Raw genomic sequence first — 20,272 nt, 5'->3', positions numbered from 1 at the left:
CACACACAGAGTCGACACAGCCACACTGAAGAATTTATCAGACTGGATGTCAAAAGACAAAGAGGAATCCCTGAAAGCTTCTTTATTCTAACTCTCCTAGACCTTAAATATATTTCTCTCTCGTTCAGCCAGCTCGAAATTTAAATTAAGATGACAATGTCCTGATGGATGACGAGCAACAGTGCAAGTGAGAGGAAGAGCAAAGAGACAGCGGAGGAGAGCAGGTTGTTTTATTCAGGACACAAAAAGGTCGGTTGTGAGCCCGTGGTTCTCCCTGGACCCCCTACTTCTTTCCTTCAAAAGGATGACTGTCTGAGAGCCCCGGCACTGTAACATGTTAGTTGTTGCTTTGGACCAGAACACCCACAACAGGCAAGTACGTGGGGAGGAAAACAATCCTTTATCATCATAACCACTGAGGCTGTGTGAAAGCAAGCAAGAAGAGGAAGGTGGAAAGAACAGGCAGAGCCGAGGAGGAGGTTCACCTCTCTGATAGGCTGAGGAGGTTGACTGACAGGCTCGCTGTGGGGCTCCGAGCTTTCTGTCTGAGGAGGGTTAGAGTCAGAGGGGGTTTCAGTCTGAAGGGAGCTGGGGGAGTTTGAGACCCGGCTCAAACTCTCATCAGTCCTCTCCTGCCCTGTTGCCTGGGATTTACTGCTGTCTGCAGGGATCGTCTGAGGGGCTCTGGAGGATTCACAGGCGCCCCTCGCTACAGAGACGGCAGAGTTGAGGACCTGAGCTTGTGGGAGTGTGGCGAGGGCTCTGTCAGGGGGCAGAGTGGCAGCCTGTGGCGGCTTACTATGGTCTGATGGGAGTTTTGTTTTGTCGCCAGGTTGCTGCTTGGAGTCGTGCTGCAGGGACAGCAGGTACGCCTGCTCCTGCTGCAGGCGCTTGTGGAGACGCTCGGCTTTGCGCTGCTCCTCGAGCTCCCGCCACTTGAACTCCTGTCGCAGAGCGTAGGGTTGGTTCAGGGTGGAGAGAAGAGGCAGCGGCCATGTTTGGCCCAACAAGTCTTTACAGAGGCAGACTATGATGGTGATCGTCGTCTCTTTAATCTTTCTTTTGACTCTTAGTCATGTTTGACTTGTGCTGTGCACACAAAACAAACTTGTCTCTTCGAATCATAATTACTATTAAACACGTGAAAGAACAATTTCTTTACATTTCTCTGCAGTGTAAACGACTCAAACACCTATTTAAAAATAAAGCCGCGCTGTGGAGCATTTCCTGATGACATCCACATGTCCGTCCATCATGCATCTGTGTGTTTCAAGGGTGGAGAAGGGCGGGGTGGGTGGGGCAAAAGAGCAAAACCCCACTCCCTACCTGGAGACACTCATACGCTTTGACATATTTAGCTATACCACTGATCCACTGCCATTCCTTACAGTTTTTACATCACCCATTCACGATGTGCAGAGGACAGACTTGCAAAAAGCTTAGAATGTCTTCCAATTTAAAACAAAATATCCTTAAAGTTAAAAAGTCACATTTGTTATTGATAAATGATGAACAATCGTATGCAAATACTGTAAAAGTTAAAATCTAAAATATTTTTCCTGTTTGTTTTTTAACCTTTTTTTTATCATAGTGAGCTAGAATAACTGAACTTCTTTTAGCTGCTCTCTTTCCAGGTCACCACAGTGGATCATCTGCCTCCCCCCCGTCTCCAATGCATACCTCCACCTGGTCCCTACTCTCACTACATCATCGCATCTGCAAACATTACAGTCCAAGACATCACCATCACTAAATATGAAAGTGATCAGGGTTGATTCCTGGTGTAAGTGGGCTACAATGACTCAACAGCACCTTTAAATGAAAGGAAGAAAGGAGAGGAAAACAAAAATCCGGACCCTATTCACCTTTGGCTCCGCCTTACTGTCCTGGTCAAACTTCAGTACATATAATATCCAAGCAACTCAATGCCTAACTCCTGAGAATTTCATGCATTTAAAAAAAAAAGTCAGTAAAATGCATTAAATCAAAAGCTGTAATCCTGGAGATATAAATAGATTTATAAGTCATTTTCATATCTTGGAGGTTATGGAGGTGAAAGGACATTGTGATATAATAAGAAGGCTGAGTGTTTGTGTGCGACTGACCAGCAGCATGGCCTGCTCACGGAGCAGCTGCTCCTGGAGCATCTCGAGGTGTCTCTGCTCCTCTTCCAGCTGGCGCCTGATGTACTCCTGTCAGCAGGAAAGAAAACCCATCAAGGCTGCGCATGTCTCTTTAAATAAGCACCAAGCACAACCCTAAAAATCCATCTTAAAACAGATAAGAGGGATGTTTTGGCTTTGCTGCGCTACGATAAATACATCAAGTAACCCCTGAGCTTCATGTCTTCATTTTACAGAACCAACACACCAATTCACTTTGTGTTTCGCTGGCTTTAACTGCAGTAAAAGTAATTTCAGAAACAGACCTGCTCACGATCGTTCCTTCTCTTCTCGTCCTGCCGGCGTTCCTCCTCCTCTTTACGTCTACGATCCATCTCCTCCATACGCCTCTTTTCTTCTTGCTCGCGACGACGCTGCTCGCGCTCCTGTTGCCTCCTCATCTCCCGTTCGCGTCGCTGTTGCTGTGGGGGTATTTGTGGGGGGGGGGGGGGGGGGGGGGGGGCAAATAAATTAAAAACAGGGTAAAAACTTCCCGAAAAACAGCACAACAAACGACACAACGAGTCGAAACAAAACCCTACCTCCTCTAACCGCCTTCTCTGCTCCTTCTGTTGCTCGATACGTTTCTGCCTCTCTGCCAGTAGTTGGCGCTTGTACTCCTCTTGCTCCCGGAGTTGCTGCTCCTGGAGGAGCTGCTGGTGACGGAGCGCCTCCGACCTCTCCTTGTTCTCCTGCTGCAGGCGGATGAAGTCACGCCGTAGAGTAGATTCACCTGGCACGTTGACAATTGAGCTGTATCGGTGTAAGAAAGAGACAAAAGGTTGGAGCTTTGTGAAACGCCTCCACCTGAGCAGGTGCACTTGTTTCCTTTCAGGGAAACGCTACAGGTGTAGAACATACCTGGGCTCTCCTTCTTGCTCAGGAGGATCCTCTTCCTCCTCCTCACTGCCACTGTACTCATATTCCGTCTCATCTGCACAAGGACAAAAACCAGTCACTCACAGCTTATGCATCCTACACTTTTCCAGCCTTTCATGATAATCGAGAAGCACACGCACCTTTCTCGCCCCTCTTTTTCTTCGTCCGGTCGATGTGGTCTTTGAGCTGTATGCGGACCTGCCGCTCGTTGGGCTGGTCTCGGATGAAGGGGTGCTTCAGCAGCTGCTCTGTTGGTGGGCGCTGCGTGTAATTCTTCACGAGGCAGCTCTCGATGAAACTGAAGAACTTTTTGGACCTGTGAGCGAGTTGGGGGAGAGAAACAACACAAGGCTGAGAGAGCGAATCAGAAACAGAAGTATTTCAGCCATGCAACGAGAAAGTGAAGCAGACATTTTTGCAAACGCCCCACGACTCCTAACAGCGCTCCCTCCCCTTCACCAGACACTCGCCAGCGCAACAAAAACTGAGGTTTATGCACACAGACGAGCAGCATCGAACCTTTCATTACATATACTCCACGAAAACTGAAAAACGCTACACGCTGGAGTGAAATTATTATCACAACTGCACCTGCTGCCGAGCACCGTCAGATTCACTTGCGACAGCAGCAAATCAAACCGATATTTTATGAAACAGGGGTGGAGTATAAAATAAAACAGCGATTTCTGTTTGAAGACAAATGTAAAACGAGAGCCAGTTCATTAGAGCGTTCGAGCTCTGAGATGTTTCTGCAGTGCAGTCCAGAGCAGTGATCCAGTGTGTTTGTGCGAGTGCCAGGAGAGCCTGAGCCTGCCAGAGCAGGTGTACCACAGATGTTCGAGTCAGCAGCAGAGCACTAAGGGAAAGCTGAGCTCTTAGATTTAAGTCTCTGTAGCTGCCTGGGCTAAGGTCTGACATAAAACAAAATGCACATAAAAGGACAGAAGGAAATCTGTGCATAAAATATCTCAGAGTAAATGTGTCAGGATTTTGCAGGGTAGCGAGGCGATTATATAGGACAGATACGTAAACAGTAAAAACGTCCTTTCCGGGTGGTGCTCACCATTTTTTAGATTTCAGCCGAGGAGGAGGATTTCTTGGAATGAGGAAGAGTGCACGCATGGGGTGCATGTCGCAAAGAGCTGAAAGAAGCGGTGCAAAAAAGTTAAAGATTCAAGAGGATTAAAAGATCAAGAAAAAACAAATGATAAGAGAAACAGGCACTCACGGGGCGCTCCTTCAGCCATTTCAATAGCCGTGATACCGCAGGACCACAGATCACTCTGCGAGAGAAGAAAACGCCCAATAAGAAAGCCATTCACAAGAATAATGCGCCTCCGCGGTTACAGGAAGTCAGGTTTTGAACGCTCGACACGTTGGGGAATCTTACTCGGTAATCATATGTTGCATCTGGGTTCTCGTCACAAGCGATGACTTCTGGGGCCATCCAGTAAGGTGTCCCAATGAAGGTGTTTCTCCTTCCAACTGTCCGATCCAGCTGAGCACTCACGCCAAAATCCACTGGAGAGATAAGGAGCGGAGACAGTCAGTTAAACGCTGTACGATCATCTTCAAAGACTCGATTTCAAGAAAGAGAAACGGGCCGCTGGAAAATAGCTTTCAGCGTTCTTACACACAAGCATAATCTTTTCAATGGTAGATGCAGCTATTACTGGCTAGCTTGGTTAGCAAGCTGCATCTGTAATTCACCGTAGCTGGCAAAATCTAGACTTAAAACAAAATGTGCAAACTTGACAACTTAAACTGTTTTAAGCACCACTGAATGGGAACCATTAACTATAGATACATTTAAATCTTACTGGAATTCATGATATTGAGCTATATTAAAATCTACACCACTGGTTAAAATTGTCTTTGGCACCGTTCAGTACACATGTTTATAACTACTATAAAGTTTGGTATTTTAACATGCCCGTTTATAAAAATTGATTCTTTTGCCTGCCTCAAGTGGCCACCTGAGAAACTAGTTCGTCCGAAACTGTGGAGGTGGGCACTTTATAGATGTTTTAGAGTCTTGTGTTGCATGGCAAGAACAAGTGAGAATCTCTAAGTTAAAGTTGACACTGACATTTATTGGATCAAAAGGTATCAAAGATACGAAAACTCAGTCACTCACCTAGTTTAACTTCAGCATTCTCCGTCAATAACACGTTCTGGCCTTTGATGTCACGGTGGATGACGTGGTGGGCGTGTAAGTGGGCGAGACCCTGAGGAGGGTAGAGGAGATGCAATATTAGTGAAAGAAGGTAGAGAAGAGAAATGAGGAGAAGAGAGGGGAAAAAAGAGGGCGGGGGAATGTGCTCACTCTGAGGATCTCTCTGGAGATGTAGGCAATCCAGTCTTCCTTCAGCTGGTTCCCCTTTGTGTTCTTCACTAGGTCTGTGATGGAACCAGCACCACAGAACTCCATCACCAACTGCAAAACAGACAAAGTCAATGAAAAAATATATATATTAAAATTAAAATACGCCTAGTTCTGGAAAGTTAATAAAAAAGGAAGGCTAGTAAAAGAAGTGAGCATCAGCGCTACAGTCTTTAGATTTTTTTTTTTTTTTTTTTTAAATGTCTTCACTGGATTTGAGGGGCTTACCCATAGCTGGTCATCGTGTCCCGGAGGGCTCTTCTTAATGAAAGCACCATAGTAGGTGGCTATGTTTCTGTGGTGGGAATACTTCTTCAGCATATTGATCTCCAGTTTAATTTCCTCTTCTTCATCCTAGACAAGCAAACAAACACAGGTGCACATTAAAAGAGGGCGTTTGGCCTTGCCCCAAAAAAATCTTTATGATGTGGCGTGTAGGCTCCTTTTAACCATAACCTGACCTCGAGTAACGTTTCATTTCACAAATAAATCAATTCACTTCCACACTTTGTGTCACAGCAAGTGTCGAGACGCGTGACAGCTCCCTGGTGCAACATCGCTGCAGCCTTTTCATGCAGCACGAGCGAGGAATGAGTCCTTTGTTTATGGATTACTGTTGCATGAATGATTTGCATTGTACGTTAGACACATCAGATAAACCTACAACAACAACCAGCGGCTATTATCCACAGAGCTGGAAAGAAAGCTCTGCCATGAACCTTCACCTGGAGAAAAAAAATAAATTATTACTTAATGGGTGTAGGATTACTTAAGGGAAGAGCAGGAACAGGAAATGGGCGCCTTTAAAATTTAAACGTAACCTAAAGGGAACTCTGAGGGATTAACGCGAAAGAGCTAAATCAAACTAGCAGATGTAGTGATCACGCAGCGTTTAATCTCTGCTGCAAACGACCTTTAGTTGCAGATAGCAGGAGCAAACCTGCCGCCATCGCTTCTTCACAAAAAGGTCAGAACTAGCTGCAGTGCAAACTCCCCACTTGCACCCTGTAGCAACTTGACACAGATTAACAGTGATGCACTAATTGAACACATGCATAGATCAGCCTGCAAGTGGTTTGCTTTATGGTTACATGGCCTATTATTTACAAAGTAGAGTGAGAGGAGTGGGGGGGACAAGAGTACAAAGGTGGGGGTGGTTGCACAAAATTACCACTGCATAATGCAGTGTGTGCACACTTCAGATATTTGTCTATCCTGTCATTTCCATTATTAGCATTCTGCACCAAAATGTGTTACAGCCGATTTAAAGGTGATGCTGTGTGTGCATGTTACTACGCTGGATGGTGTGAGTGCATCGCACACAGCAAAATGGCAGTTGGCCGTCTTTACAGGCAGCCACGCTGCTGCTGCATGACTCGTTTGAGTTGACGTAAGCCTTTCTGTTGTGCGCATCCCCCTCCACCACCCCATCCTCCTCTGACCCTCCCTTCCCCGTGTACCCCCTCTCTGCTACGCAGCTGCTGGATTATCACACTCCCGACTGTGAAAGCCTCTCTGCCACGAGTCACATGGCGACTGAGTGGGAGAGACAATCATATGGTGATGCGTGTCGGAGAGAGAGAGGCAAAGGCGAGCAATACGTCAGCGCACGACGCACACACATAAGATGCTGTGGCACTAGGCCACACCCAGTATTCCTAATTTATGCTTGAAGATAAGATCTTTAGAAAGTGTAACTCAAGGATTTAACAAAGAGGAAACTCCAGCCGAGTTTCCTCTCATGTCTTAAAACATCTTTAAATCTCCAGGGGTGAAACCCCCCCCAAGACAAAACAGTTAGCCATGTTCTTTGTCTTTGATAGCCTGGTAATACATTTTCACAAATTAAAATCCAGTACAGTGTTTGCTAAAGTGTAACTGCTGGATCCCAAATTGCAGAAACATCCTTGGCCTTATGTCAAGAAGCGCTGCACATTCAAGGAGTAGAAATCCTTTTAATTTAACAGAAAACAGCACGTCAAAATGGAAAAGCATCCGTTTTTTAAGCTCGTGGCCTGTATAGCTGCAGAAAAGAGGACTTGTTTGGATTTGAGAATGTGGGTCACAGTGACCCTGCACAGAACCTCTGTGCCTGCAGATGAGCTCAACAGCCAGGACGTCAAGCGCGACACGGGCCAGCTGAAACATAACAAGCAGAAAAATAGCTGACAGATCTAACTGAAGCTCCATAATTGAATATTTCAGCCGTACGGTCATAACAGATCAAACTGAGTCATTATTTGAGCACCGTTTGAAGCCTACTAATTAACTCAGTCAAACTGACTTAAAAATCACTGTGTGAGGTCCACCAGTTAGTGAGCTGTGGCACTTTAATAGCAATGGGAGTGCACAGTCATTCGTTTGTGCGCAGGTAATAAAAACCAGGCTTAATCTCAGAATGATTTATGTCATGATAGAAGCAAGGGAAGATAGCAGAGCAGGCTAAACCTAATAACAGTCACTGTAATGCACTAAATACAGCCAAAGTCACACATAAACAGACTGAAGACAGACGTTAAAAGGGCCACCAGTGAAAAACAAAACACAAAAATACAGTCAAGCAGGTTTTAGGTGAAGTGGACACCTGCTTCTCGTGACGAGTGACTCCCTGTTCTCAGTGAGTGACTAGACGTCTGAAAAGGCACACCTAGTGTTTCACACACATCAGGAAACAGCTGGTCCATTCTCTCCCACACGATAACAAGTCAGTCGAGAGTGTAACTCTGACTCATTGTGACGTAAGCGCGCGTGAGGGGTGGCAAAAAGGCATGTCAGGGCACACGAGCTGCATCACCAGTTCCTGTTGAGCTTCTGATGAGGACTGTGTGACGGTAGGATAGAAACATGTTGCATCCACAAAGCAGTAAACGTGTCCTGACACCGGTGAAAATTCAGCTCGTGGCTGTCGGCTGTGATCCCCTCTGAGGAAGATGATGAACACTAGGCTGTTGCGCGCGACACGTTCAAACTGGGCTCCAGGATGGGTCCGGCATTTTACGCCCATGTTGCTTTCATCATAACCAACACAGTGTGGGTGGTTAGCCCTGCTGGTCTTCGCTGCTCCCCTCAAACCTTCTGCCTTGCGTTTCTGCATGTGTGCATATGTGGTTGTTTCTCATCTGCAGATGGGACCTCCCACAGCTGAGGGCAGCACGCTTGCTGCTAAATGACAAAGCTACCTAAAAAAAAAATCTAATTAAAATTAAGCAGTATCCTGTTGCCTCTACTCCTTCCCTGCTGCTGTTTATTAGTGAAGACAACTCATTACAGAGCGGGGCTTTTTCTCCTCTGCAACCTCTAAATATTCAGACGTAAGTTCCAGAGGAATGTGTGCAGATTTTTATGTTAACCAGACTCGAGTATAATTACATTTCACCACAAGAACATTTTTAGCACACCAATGATAATCCATTATGTTGCGCCAAATCTATCTTTTTGATTTAAAAGTATATGTAGGGTGACATTTAAGGCTTACCTCTGTGACATCCATGACCTTGATGGCAGCCAGCTGTCCAGTCTTGACATGTCGTCCCTGCAAAGACAACAAACAAAAGCATATGAGCATTCAAGCACATGGCAAAGGTCACTGTGGTCTTATCAAGTATGCTGTACATTGCTATTTAAATTGTTTTTTTAAAAAGGAAAAAAAAAAGCTTTAGTTATAGCCAATATACTCATTCAAAACAGGTGGTGAACTGGTTTATAAATTAACTGGTGTATCCACATTTGGTGACAGGTGGCTCTTTGGTTGTCCAAATATGGTCACATCCATTTTCCAAAACGCAAAGGATACAAAGACTACTCGTTTGAGGCCTTAACAAGATTAAAAAGGTAAAGTCAGTCCATTTATTAGGTTATTTAATAGAGGAAAAAAACAGATAAACATACTAATGGTATAAGTGTGTAACTGAACAAACTGATGCATTCTCATAATGCATCAATTAACAAAACATTTGCCTGCTCCAATGTGTTAAAAATATATTGGAGCAGGCATCAGTTTATGGAAGTCACCGTGTTGTAATGCCATCTTGAATACAGAGGCCGAGATGGACATTGTTGCACATAATCTCAATTTAGTTATGTGGCTAGAGAGAGCAGCGCGCCAAAGGTGGAAGTGAAGAGAGCTTCTTGGCATTTGTGTACCATGGAGGCAAATTTTAATTCACATTTGCATCTCCAAACTCAATGTATGAACAATCATAACTTAGTTTTATCATTCAAGAAGAGGTCTCCTTCACCAAAGAAGCAAAAACGAATAGAAAAGAGAATATGACTGGCTCTGGATAAAATGCCATCCTCAGACATCATCTCCTGAACTGAAGTCAGCAGCAGCTGGTTATAAGTTAACATTATGCTAGCTAATGTTAGGTTCAAGTATCCTAAAAATATCAGTTTCTCTCTAATAAACACTAACGCCAGCCAACAGCATAAACAACAGCGGGTCTTACTGACAGGATATCCTCAACAACTCACCTCAGGATCGCTGTCAGAAGCGAGCTTGTTTGACTTGTATCAGACTTGTTTTGTTAAGTTTTACAGGTTCCTTCAGAGTAAACAAACAGACACGAGGTAAACAGCAGCCTGACAGCCTACACTCACTACAAATACTAGAGGTGGGAATCACCATACATCCCACGATACGATATTATCACAATACTTAACGCACGATACGATATTATTGCAATTTTTAAAAATATTTTGCGATATTCAGATTCTGTACATAAAGGTAAACTTTATCAATATTCATTTTATCTAATATCAAAGTCTCGCACTCAGTCCTTCTCTCATTTCAGTCAGTTTTATTGTTGACAAACTGAACGGTTTGCATTACAGTCTATGGTAAATGGTAAATGGCCTGTATTTATATAGCGCTTTACTAGTCCCTAAGGACCCCAAAGCGCTTTACATATCCAGTCATCCACCCATTCACACACACATTCACACACTGGTGATGGCAAGCTACATTGTAGCCACAGCCACCCTGGGGCGCACTGACAGAGGCGAGGCTGCCGGACACTGGCGCCACCGGGCCCTCTGACCACCACCAGTAGGCAACGGGTGAAGTGTCTTGCCCAAGGACACAACGACCGAGACTGTCCAAGCCGGGGCTCGAACCGGCAACCTTCCGATTACAAGGCGAACTCCCAACTCTTGAGCCACAGTCTAGTCCAACTTAACTGAATGCAACCATCTGGTACAATTATAGCTATTCTGAACTACGCAATTTATGAAACCTATGCAGCCCCTTCAGCAACTGAAGAATTTGAAAGTAAATTAAAACAAAATATAATTTTACATTAAATAAAAAAGTTTTAAACTTAATTAAAATAAAACATGTCTTAAATTAAAATAAGTAAACTGTCATGTTTATTGCTGCCAAAAAAAAAAGTTAAACACATTTGGACAGTGAAGGAATGTCAGGATTCTTGCTCAGAAAAAGGATCAACATGCTCTGAAGTCAGAACACAAAAACCTTTTTTGTAACAAAATATCGATTTCTGCTGTCCCTGTATCGATACATTATTAGCAAACAAAATATCACGATACTACACAGTATCGATTTCCCCCCCACCCCTAACAGATACCATAGCCAGGACTATGCGCTTGAATTGGGAGGGCAAAAAGTAACAAAGTTAACTGCAATCTGCAGTCTGACATCTAGTGGAGATATTTTACACACTGTAACTTTAAAGCCATTAAACGAGTAGTCCACAACTCACTGCATGTCCTCCGTTATACAGTCTTTGCTATTTTCATACATAACACAATGACTTATTTTAAAAAAAAATATAGAAAATAAAAAAAATTCCTGAGTTGCAACCCCAATACAAGCACTTCAATTACTGTATCTAATTAAATTACATGTTTGACGGCCATTTTTACCATATATTTCACACGGGAACTGAGATCAAGAGTTGGATTGTTCCTATCAAAGAAAGCAGTTTCAAGTCTTTTGTATCCCACAGCCCATGTAAAACTATGATATACACAGCACCAAACAGAAACATGCGATTCCCAAGCCATGAAGCCCCGACATTCCCAGACTTCTCTGCTCTCCTAGCACCCTACTGCCACTCCTTACATAAACAAAGGGACCAAAATAGTGGCCTCCCTACATCCCCCTCCCTCCCCTCAACCCTGAGACGAGATAAAACATGGGACATTTTTGGAAGCTGACCCACATGGGTATTCCCCTTCTCCACTGCAGTGATACTCTGTCTCTCTGCCTACCACTGCTGCAATGTACCGGACACACGTGTCAATTCACTGTACAGTCTTTGTGCATGGCTACAGAGAAAACGGCTTCTCACACACATATGTGCAGCCTCCCTGCCGACACCACCGTCGTCATCTTAGCCAGTGCATTCCATAGTCAATTGAAACTGTATGGATTATGACAATAAAAGCTATGCAGGCTTTGGGGCCCTCTGTTTTCACTGGGCAGGAGAGGTGGGGGCGATGAGAGGGACACTTTACAATGACTTTAATCCTCTCCACTTTGATCCCAGGGGTTGCCTCTGCAAAAACAACAGAGGCTGACATTGTAGCCGTCACCTCCTCGTGCACATGCAGTCTGTTTTGCTAGTTTACAGGTGCAGCCGAGGAACTCCGCAGTCATCCTCATGCCTCATGTGCACTGAAAAAGTCGACATTAAATGATTATGATTTTTGAGTCAAACATAATTAACTGAATCTTAGATTGTATTATTGTTAAATCTTTATGTAGTTAATACTTGTTTAAAGCTTCTTAAAAACAAAGAGTTTCTGGGAAAACCTGACAGGCATTTTTCTCCATTTTCAGACCAAATGACTAATTGGTTCATTGAGAAATGACTGGGAGATTAATCAGTGTACTATTGTGATAGTTACCACCTTATTATAATGGAAACAAAAATTTATCCATCCTGTGACTTCAGTAACATATTAGTCAGCTAATTGAGAAATGAGCCAAACATGCACTGGGTCCCTGGATGTCTACAGGAAGATTTCACTGCGTGAGTCACGAACTTTGTTTCTAACTACCGACCACAAACAAGACCAACACTGAAAAGGAGCAGAAAGGAGAAAAATAATCAAGACCGTCTTTGTGTTTTGGCTCTTCTGCAGCCCCTCTCCCATTAGCATTAGAGCTCACTCTCAAAGACAACTTGTTGGATCCAACGCTGTGACGCTTTCATCCAGGGGATGAAAAAAATAAATAATAATAATAATAAATCTGATGCTATTTGGATTTTCCACAAAGACCATCCGCATAATTGCGGGATACATTCAACTCAATAACAACGCAGTTAATCTCCCTCGTTGGCTGTTAATAAATTAAAGCTGTTAATTCGTACAGTTTTACAGTTGACAGCGCCTTGATGAATGTGTACAAAACTATGACAGCCAAGCTAAAATTCCTAGTCATATAAATCCAAGTTTTTTTTCCAGCTTCTGGGAGGGTTATCTAAGCCACAAGGTTATTGCATTTTGATACCACAACACAACTGGGTTACACATCATTAGCACATGAGCAATGAGAGGAGTGCTTGGTTTACAGTCAAGCTCCAAGTTTTGACTTTATCCTCTTACAACATGCACTTATTGTGAAAACACTTTGGGGTTAAACATTATGTTGCACAAGTAAACAGAAATGAATCAGCACATATGAAAATAAACAGGCTTTCAGAAAAAGAAAAAAAAAAAAAAAAAAAAAGGATGTCACCAAATCTATGCAACAGATCCTAAAACTACTCTTCTTAATCTGGGGTATTCTTACAAGCACTGTCAAAAAATAAGCTCTAAGAACTGGTCTAGCAAGAGCTTAGCAGGCACTTAGCCATACCAAGTGCAGCTTGTAGACATGTTCAAACTCCAACCTGTTCTGAGTCAACTCATCACATGGCGACACTTCGTCAGGAGTCTTACGTGTCAAGATTTAAAGCACTGGGTACCCTTTCAGCACCATTTTCAACATGCAGGTTAGTCCATTTGACGTTAATAGGTCCCTAAATGCAGCGGTAAATAAGGTCTGCCGGGGTATTGTCACTTTCAGTGGATGGAGCAAAGAAAATTCTGCAGGCTTGCTACATATGAGATTTTGCCAGAAGTCTGAAGAGTATTTTTCTACTGTGAAAGAGTGAAAGACATCCCACAAAGATTAAAAAATAAATAAAATAATTACCAGGCGGGACATCTTTTTGTTTCGAGGTGAGCGATTAACGTCATCAGTGAGTGTCCTAACTGTTAACGCCAACTTTGATCCGCTGTTATTTAGACTTACTTGGCAATGAAAGTTTTTTGTTTGTTTTTTTTTACTTTTCCCTCATAAAGACGACATCTGATGACGTCACCTGTACCCTTAAAGATAAGTTTTGACACCTCGGCGTATGTCAAAGACGTGGTTTGAAGACCATTAGAACCATTTCTGGGTATTCCCAAGGGTAGCTGCATAGGCAGAGACCACCCTCACCCACTTCTGATCCATACCCAGTCATTTTGGTCTATAAGCAAGCCTGAAATATGACAGAAACCACCCTGTACAGAAAAGCGCTTCAAAAGGTTACTCCCAGCAGTCTTTCAAGGGGTAAACCATTGAGTATGGGATGAGTTGGGAGTGAGTAAGTTTTACAAACTTGTGCAAATGCACAATCATCTGATATGTATAGAAGTATCACTCCCTTTAAAAATTTGTCACGGGGTTCCAAAAAGAAGGCAACAGAGACACTTCTGCTTAAGTTAAACCCAATTTTAGCAACAGACATCATAAACTGTTACATGCTGTCTGGTCTCTAATGCGCTCTGTGACAGTTTGCCTCATGTCTTCACAGCAGAACTGACTGACCACACGTCAACTTCCACTATTTTTTAATATCCCAAAGCTCCTACATAGGCTTGAAACTAGTCTTTAAACATGTCTTGTTTATAAATTTATAGTAATTAAATATATTAAGTAATTCCTAACTAATCAGACAGCCGGTGAGGCTCAAGTTATTTTATTGAATAAATCAATATTCAGCTGATCGGTTCCAATCAGTCATGCAGTAGAGCCCATGGTACAAAGCTGGGGATGGGAATCGACTTGGGTTGATCAGAGGAGGCCTGCAGCTAGGCACTGCAGGGCCCGTTGAAGTAGTCAGCTAGGTGTGGCTGTGGAGGGGTTATCTGAGGCACTCAGCTATCACTCAGCCCTCCCTGGCCTCCATCTCTACTCCTCCATCACAGCTCCTCTTAACCATGGCCAGATGAGTTCCTGGCAACCCTCCAGCTCAGCACTAAAACCACTGAATGACTTACTGCCTTCAGAGCCAAAGACATTAACTTAAAAATCTACCCTAAAACTAAATATGCTCCACTATAAGGGCTTCCATTAACAACGCTGTGGAGAAATCTCACTCAACACAAGAAACCCGATAAGGAAAGCTGCTTTAGAGCTGCCATAATGGGCTTTCCCGTTATTTCACAAGCCATGTGAAGAACACACACACACTTCACGCGCTGTCATAGTGTCTGCGATGTTTCACAATTACAGGTACGGCTCCGTTTGTTTTGGAGACTAATAAATCCAGCTGAAGATCAGTGTTGGGAAAGCAGTGATTCATGTTTTTTTGGGTGGATTTTCACTTGACAGACATGAGCGGCAATGCTCAGCAGTGTTGTTAGCGGTCCGCCTACAGAGCCAGTACGGACAAAGGGGGAGTACTGGTTTCCACAAGACTGACCTGAACCTCTGCCTCCCTGCATATTTCGCATTAAAGTAAGATCGACCTGGGAACCCATCAGCTAGCCTGCTGACCAGACCTTGAGAGATCCAGCGACGACAGAAAATAACCATTAGCGATGCAAAGTAGGCGGGTCTCAAGTTAAAATTAACATTGAAGTAAGCAATTCAAGTGACTACCAATGAGAGTAAGTTAATTTGTATATGATGGGGTGGTAAAAGCATTACTTATTTTGTCTTTTGTTCTGGTCTCTGTCAAGATGGCGGCAGACACTCACTGTTGTACCTCTCTCTTGAGGTCCTCTCTGTCAACTCAAAATTTTTGGACAGTACTGCCTTTCTCACCCAGACCTATGTATACTAACAGTATTCCCTATTCCCATTGGTAGTACCTTGAAGGGGGGTTAGGGGGCTCCTTTTGAATCCAAAGCTTTGAATGGCCATTCATCCATTTCTACTGCTTATCCAGGTTCGGGTCACACAGGTAGAAGCTCAGACTTCCCTCTCCCCAGCCACATCTTTCAGCTCATCCAGGAGGGCACACCAAGTCCAAAGCCGGCTGAGAAATGGTTTGCCCCGGTGCATCCTCCTGGTATGAGATACCCGCAAACACCTCACCCAGGAACCATCATAGTCAGATGCCCGAACTTCCTCAACCGGCTCCTTTCAATGTGGAGGAGCAGCAGGTCTACTCCGAGTCCTTGACCCACCTCCTCATCCTACCTCTAAGGTAAAGCTCAGCCACACTTTGTAGGAAACTCATTTCCAGTGCATGTATCCACAACCTCATTCTTTCAGTCACTACCCGGAGCCCATGATCATAGTTTGAATGGTAACTCGACAGCGTCGCTTTTAGGCTCAGCTCTCTCTTCACCAGAACAGATCAGTACGGCGTCCGCCTGGATTGTCCACTTGCACTGGGAGTACCAGCCAATTTCCAGGCCTTCCATTAGAAGCTGCCTGTTCTCAGATTTCCTCTTCTGCCAGTAATTGTTTACGAATGCAGATCCATTTTTAAATTGTGAGCAGTCATTGGTTGTCTGATGCATTTCAGCAAACAACATCGCTGGTACTTGAATGTAGCCACAGCCTGCTCGTTGATGCCCTGGCTGATCGTTATTAGACTACAAATGGAAGCCAGAAAGCTTCTGCTGCCAAAAATAGTGCATCTTTCCTACAAATCCTGCATATTCATATCTAGAATCTGTTTATTCTGATCAAGCAAAGCAATTAGTTTCACACAGGCTGGCTTTATAACCAGGTCAAACTTCTGCTACTTGCCAAAAAGATAAAAATGGCTCCACCTTCCATTGCACAACCTAGTGCTGAAATTGAGCGACATGCTCTCTAATTAGCCATGCGGGTGCAAAACAAACTTGGTTTCACATTATTAGTTCACACAGTGAGGGAAGAGAGAGAACTGCTTGCAGTGGTAGTTTAGTGCTTTTAAAAGGCTACCCATGTTAAGACCGAGGAGATGGATGACCTCAGTCTTTGCTCAAGTCATGAGAAGCTCTAAGGTGACATCTGAACCAGCAGAGTGAGCAGGTGGGCAGACAAAAGTCAGAGCCTCCATGTACCTTTCACACATATATTAAGACTTCTGCCTGCAGATAAATTCCAGGGAAAAAATGATCCATCAGCCGTTAGAAGCAGCACATGACATGTAAGGCTGTGAGCTGCCTGTGCTTCTCCGGGCTCTGCTGCTGCATACCAGCACACTGACCCAATTCTCACACAGAGACACACAAAGCCTCGGCCCTGCTGCCTCCGAGCCCAGCTCTCCCCAGAGAAGCACGGATGGAAGTGGCACAGAAAGAGATGAGAAAGCAGAGAGGGGAGTGCGCGAGCGAAGGGATGAGGAGGGAAAGCCGGGAGATGGAAAAGGTGAAAAGGAATGCGCAGAGAAGAGGAGCAAAAACACAGAAAGCTGAGTAATGGTCTGAAACAAGAGGCCAGTTGATGTGACAGGACAAGTATTGATCACTGCTGCAGCAAAGGCTTAAAAACGCATTGCCTGTACATTTCGACAACACTAAAGATGTGAAAGCACCGAAGACTAAGGCTGCAAATGACAGCTCTGTTTCTCTTCACCTGCCAATATGCAGTTTTCACACAGTGAAGTGTCCTAGTGAAGGTTTTATATAAGCGTCAACTGAATGTGGGATGACTGGGAGCCATTAAGAAGTTAAAATAAAAAAAAGAAAGATTTAGAGCATTAAAACAAGAGATCTTGAAGAGAAAGAGCTATCATGTAAAGGCGCTGGAGGAAGACAGGCAAGAGGCTGTCTCGTCTGCCTGCGCCTTTGTGTCTCATCTCAACACCACTCAAGTAATGAGGCGGCTCAATGAGCTGCACACAGACAGCAACACACACTCACGTACGCGCATACACACAGACAGACACTGAAAGTTTTGTTCGGGCAGTGTGGCGAGTCAGGGGACACTGTAAGTCTTGTGACACCCATTAGAGAGAGGGTCACTGTGGGGGAGATGGGGACAATAAGGGATACACAGCGTCAGATAGAGAGCATGCAGAGTAGAGGAGTGTGTTGGATCTCATATTCACCAATTTAATACGGGTTTGAAATGTTTCACTCATCACGCAGGGCCTTCAACGCCCACCGATTCTGACCTAACAGCTGCACGGCCAATCAGCAGCCGAGCTCCCGGGACCTTTACCACAGAGCCCTATATGGCACTTATCAATTAGACACTGTCACAAGGCCCAGCTATGGCATCGAACCCACAGGCCTGCAAGAAAACCAGCCATCACTTGTCCTACATTCATTAACTCAATGTGACTGGCAGAATAGCCGCAGGCCCGCATTCCTACATATTAAATTATAATCACAAGGATTTTCTGGAAATGACAATCGGGACTTAAGGGCTAACCAGTCTTATAATTTCTCTCTTCATAAGCAATTTCAATTTTTCACAAAAATTTACAAGCTGCTCAATAGATAATATTCAAATTTTATAGCTTTTCCAAATCCTTGGAATTTGACTTAGAATTGTGTAACATCTTGCCAAATAAACAATTTTTATTCAAATTTCCAGGTCTTAAAGATTAAACTGATATTGCTGATACTGGGTGGACTAATACTGGATTACCACTGGGAACTCGTCATGATAAGACTGGACAAACTGCCTTGCTCTCTTAGTGAATCTGGTTACCCTAAAGGCAGCAGCACAGGGGTTGATGAAGATTACCCTGAAGCCAGATGAGCTCCAGTTTAACTTCAGGGTGATCCATCTACAGTGACCTGATAGTCGCTGCTTCAATCATCTCAACTGTAACCAAATCCAATCTTTCACTTCATCATTTCTTTAAGCTAATTACCAACAACAACCAGTCAGGTTAGCCCCGAGGTAAACATCAGTCTCCCCCTGTGGCTGGTAGGCAATGAAAGACTCCATGAGAGGTTCTCCTCCTTCCTCAGCAGCAGCTCCAACCCTTCACACATAGCTAGCCCCCTGAGGACTGCTTCTTATTCTTATTCTGAGGGAAGGGGGTGAGGCTGCCCCAGAGGTCAGGGGAGAAAACAAAGGACAGCACTACTGAGGCTCAAAAATCGTAATGTCTTTTATTAGCTTCCTGGACAAAAATCAGCCCTCTGTATATGATACCCTTAAATGAAATGTGAGGGACTAGAAATGACTGTTTCATGCAGTGCATATGCAAATATGAAATCATCCCTGCAATTCTTTGATCCCCCCCCAGTATTCAGCCACGTGACCATCACGGTGATGTCACCAAGTGATGTTGCTGCACCACATCCAACATGGATTTTGCCGCACCACATCCAACATGGATTTTGCCCACATGAAACATGGTGGTGTGAAAATACTGGTGGCACAGCCTTGGCACATCCCATGGATGCACATCAGGCAGGTCAGCAGGGGCCCCTTGCCTCAGACCTGACTATATATGGCCATTCTGTAGAGCAGAGAGAATCTTCCCCACATACCATGCACAATATGAAGAATCATGTCTTTTTCTGAGTTTCTCTACTATCTCTCCCTTTTTTTAAATACTTATATCCAGAAGCAGGTCTGCTAAGCCAGCTGGTCCAGGGCCAACTGATAAAGAGGGAGAAAAGCTCAGTGAGACTCTCGTCATGCACTGCAAAAAGCAGTGTGTATTGCTTTAACATAACTAATGATAAATTGGGTGCGACAGACCTACACTGCCTTCACAATGACTGGATATTCACTACAAACTTTATACGATGGGTCATGACCGACAGAACTCTTTAGACATGCCAGAACTGGCTAATAGCACAGTTTTAAGCTAATTTGTGTTGGGAATTTAAACAAAAGCAAGGACTTCATTTTAAGGTTTCTGAACGAGCTACAACATCCAGCACTCAAGTGACAAAACTGCAGTACCTTAAATGACCACTTGAGGCTGTCTCTAAAAGACCAAAGTTCCTCATAGGGAAAAAAACAACTTAACAAATGCCCATCATGAAACTCAACACATTAGCAGCTTTCTTATTTAAACAAACAAAAGCTATATAGACATTTAACTTCAACTCACCATTTGAATTGTATGAAGAAGTTAATTAAGTTAGTTTATCTGTAGAGTCGGTGCCTTTTGGGGCTTTTTTTATCTGATATAAGATAACATGAAGATTCCTTTATTGGCGCCATACTTGGGCATCATACAGTGAAATCGGAGCAGCGCTATGGTTTCAGCAGACTAGCATACATGCATTTTACATGCTTTACTCATGCATACAGTACAGCAAAATAATATATATAAATTTCTTTATTTTGTATGTGTTTGTAGTGCTATAGTCTGACAAAAAAACAACAACACTGTGCAGTTGATTGTATAAAATGTCCACAGAAAAAGGGAGACCCCCCCCCCCCCCTCAATTTCTATTTCTCGCTAGCCAAACTTACTAGCAGCTGATAGCTTAGCACTAAACACATTGAAATATGGTGATTTCTGGCACCAAAACACAAAGGCAATAATTCTAAGCAAAAGGCTTTAAAACTGAATTTCAAAAACTATTGGGGTGATGTAACAGACGGTCCATCTTTTTATACAGTTTGTTTTTCTGTAACTTCTAAACTCCAAATAAAACCAAACAGGTTGGACTAATATTTATATTTATAATTTATATGCTGGCCTTTCAG

At 43.7% G+C, this 20,272-nt stretch overlaps 1 protein-coding gene across 12 annotated transcripts in view; it reads right to left on the bottom strand.

Moving 5' to 3' along the window:
- The window catches only part of LOC147302454 (mitogen-activated protein kinase kinase kinase kinase 4-like), a 37,106-nt gene that overhangs the window by 13,683 nt on the left and 3,151 nt on the right, over positions 1–20,272 (bottom strand). For 10 of the 12 annotated variants that reach the window (XM_086281654.1, XM_086281661.1, XM_086281656.1 and 7 more), the window contains exons 3-15: positions 8,900–8,956; positions 5,653–5,778; positions 5,368–5,478; positions 5,179–5,269; positions 4,432–4,562; positions 4,270–4,324; positions 4,105–4,183; positions 3,182–3,357; positions 3,024–3,096; positions 2,705–2,915; positions 2,429–2,584; positions 2,106–2,192; positions 486–944 (exon numbers count right to left, since the gene is read on the bottom strand). In XM_086281654.1, coding sequence (XP_086137780.1) covers positions 486–944; positions 2,106–2,192; positions 2,429–2,584; positions 2,705–2,915; positions 3,024–3,096; positions 3,182–3,357; positions 4,105–4,183; positions 4,270–4,324; positions 4,432–4,562; positions 5,179–5,269; positions 5,368–5,478; positions 5,653–5,778; positions 8,900–8,956 — 1,812 coding nt within the window. The remainder of the gene's footprint in view (positions 1–485; positions 945–2,105; positions 2,193–2,428; positions 2,585–2,704; positions 2,916–3,023; positions 3,097–3,181; positions 3,358–4,104; positions 4,184–4,269; positions 4,325–4,431; positions 4,563–5,178; positions 5,270–5,367; positions 5,479–5,652; positions 5,779–8,899; positions 8,957–20,272) is intronic. The other 2 variants (XM_086281664.1, XM_086281666.1) reach the window with 1 other exon arrangement.

Source organism: Aulonocara sp. 'chitande type north' Nkhata Bay, linkage group LG23 (assembly GCF_057382095.1).
Source record: "Aulonocara sp. 'chitande type north' Nkhata Bay isolate Kocher_YH1m ecotype deep benthic linkage group LG23, A_spYH_male_GT1.1, whole genome shotgun sequence".
In the NCBI taxonomy this organism is placed as follows: Eukaryota; Metazoa; Chordata; class Actinopteri; order Cichliformes; family Cichlidae; genus Aulonocara; species Aulonocara sp. 'chitande type north' Nkhata Bay.
Note: the sequence above shows the minus strand (reverse complement) of the source record. Positions and strands in the feature narration are given on the sequence as shown.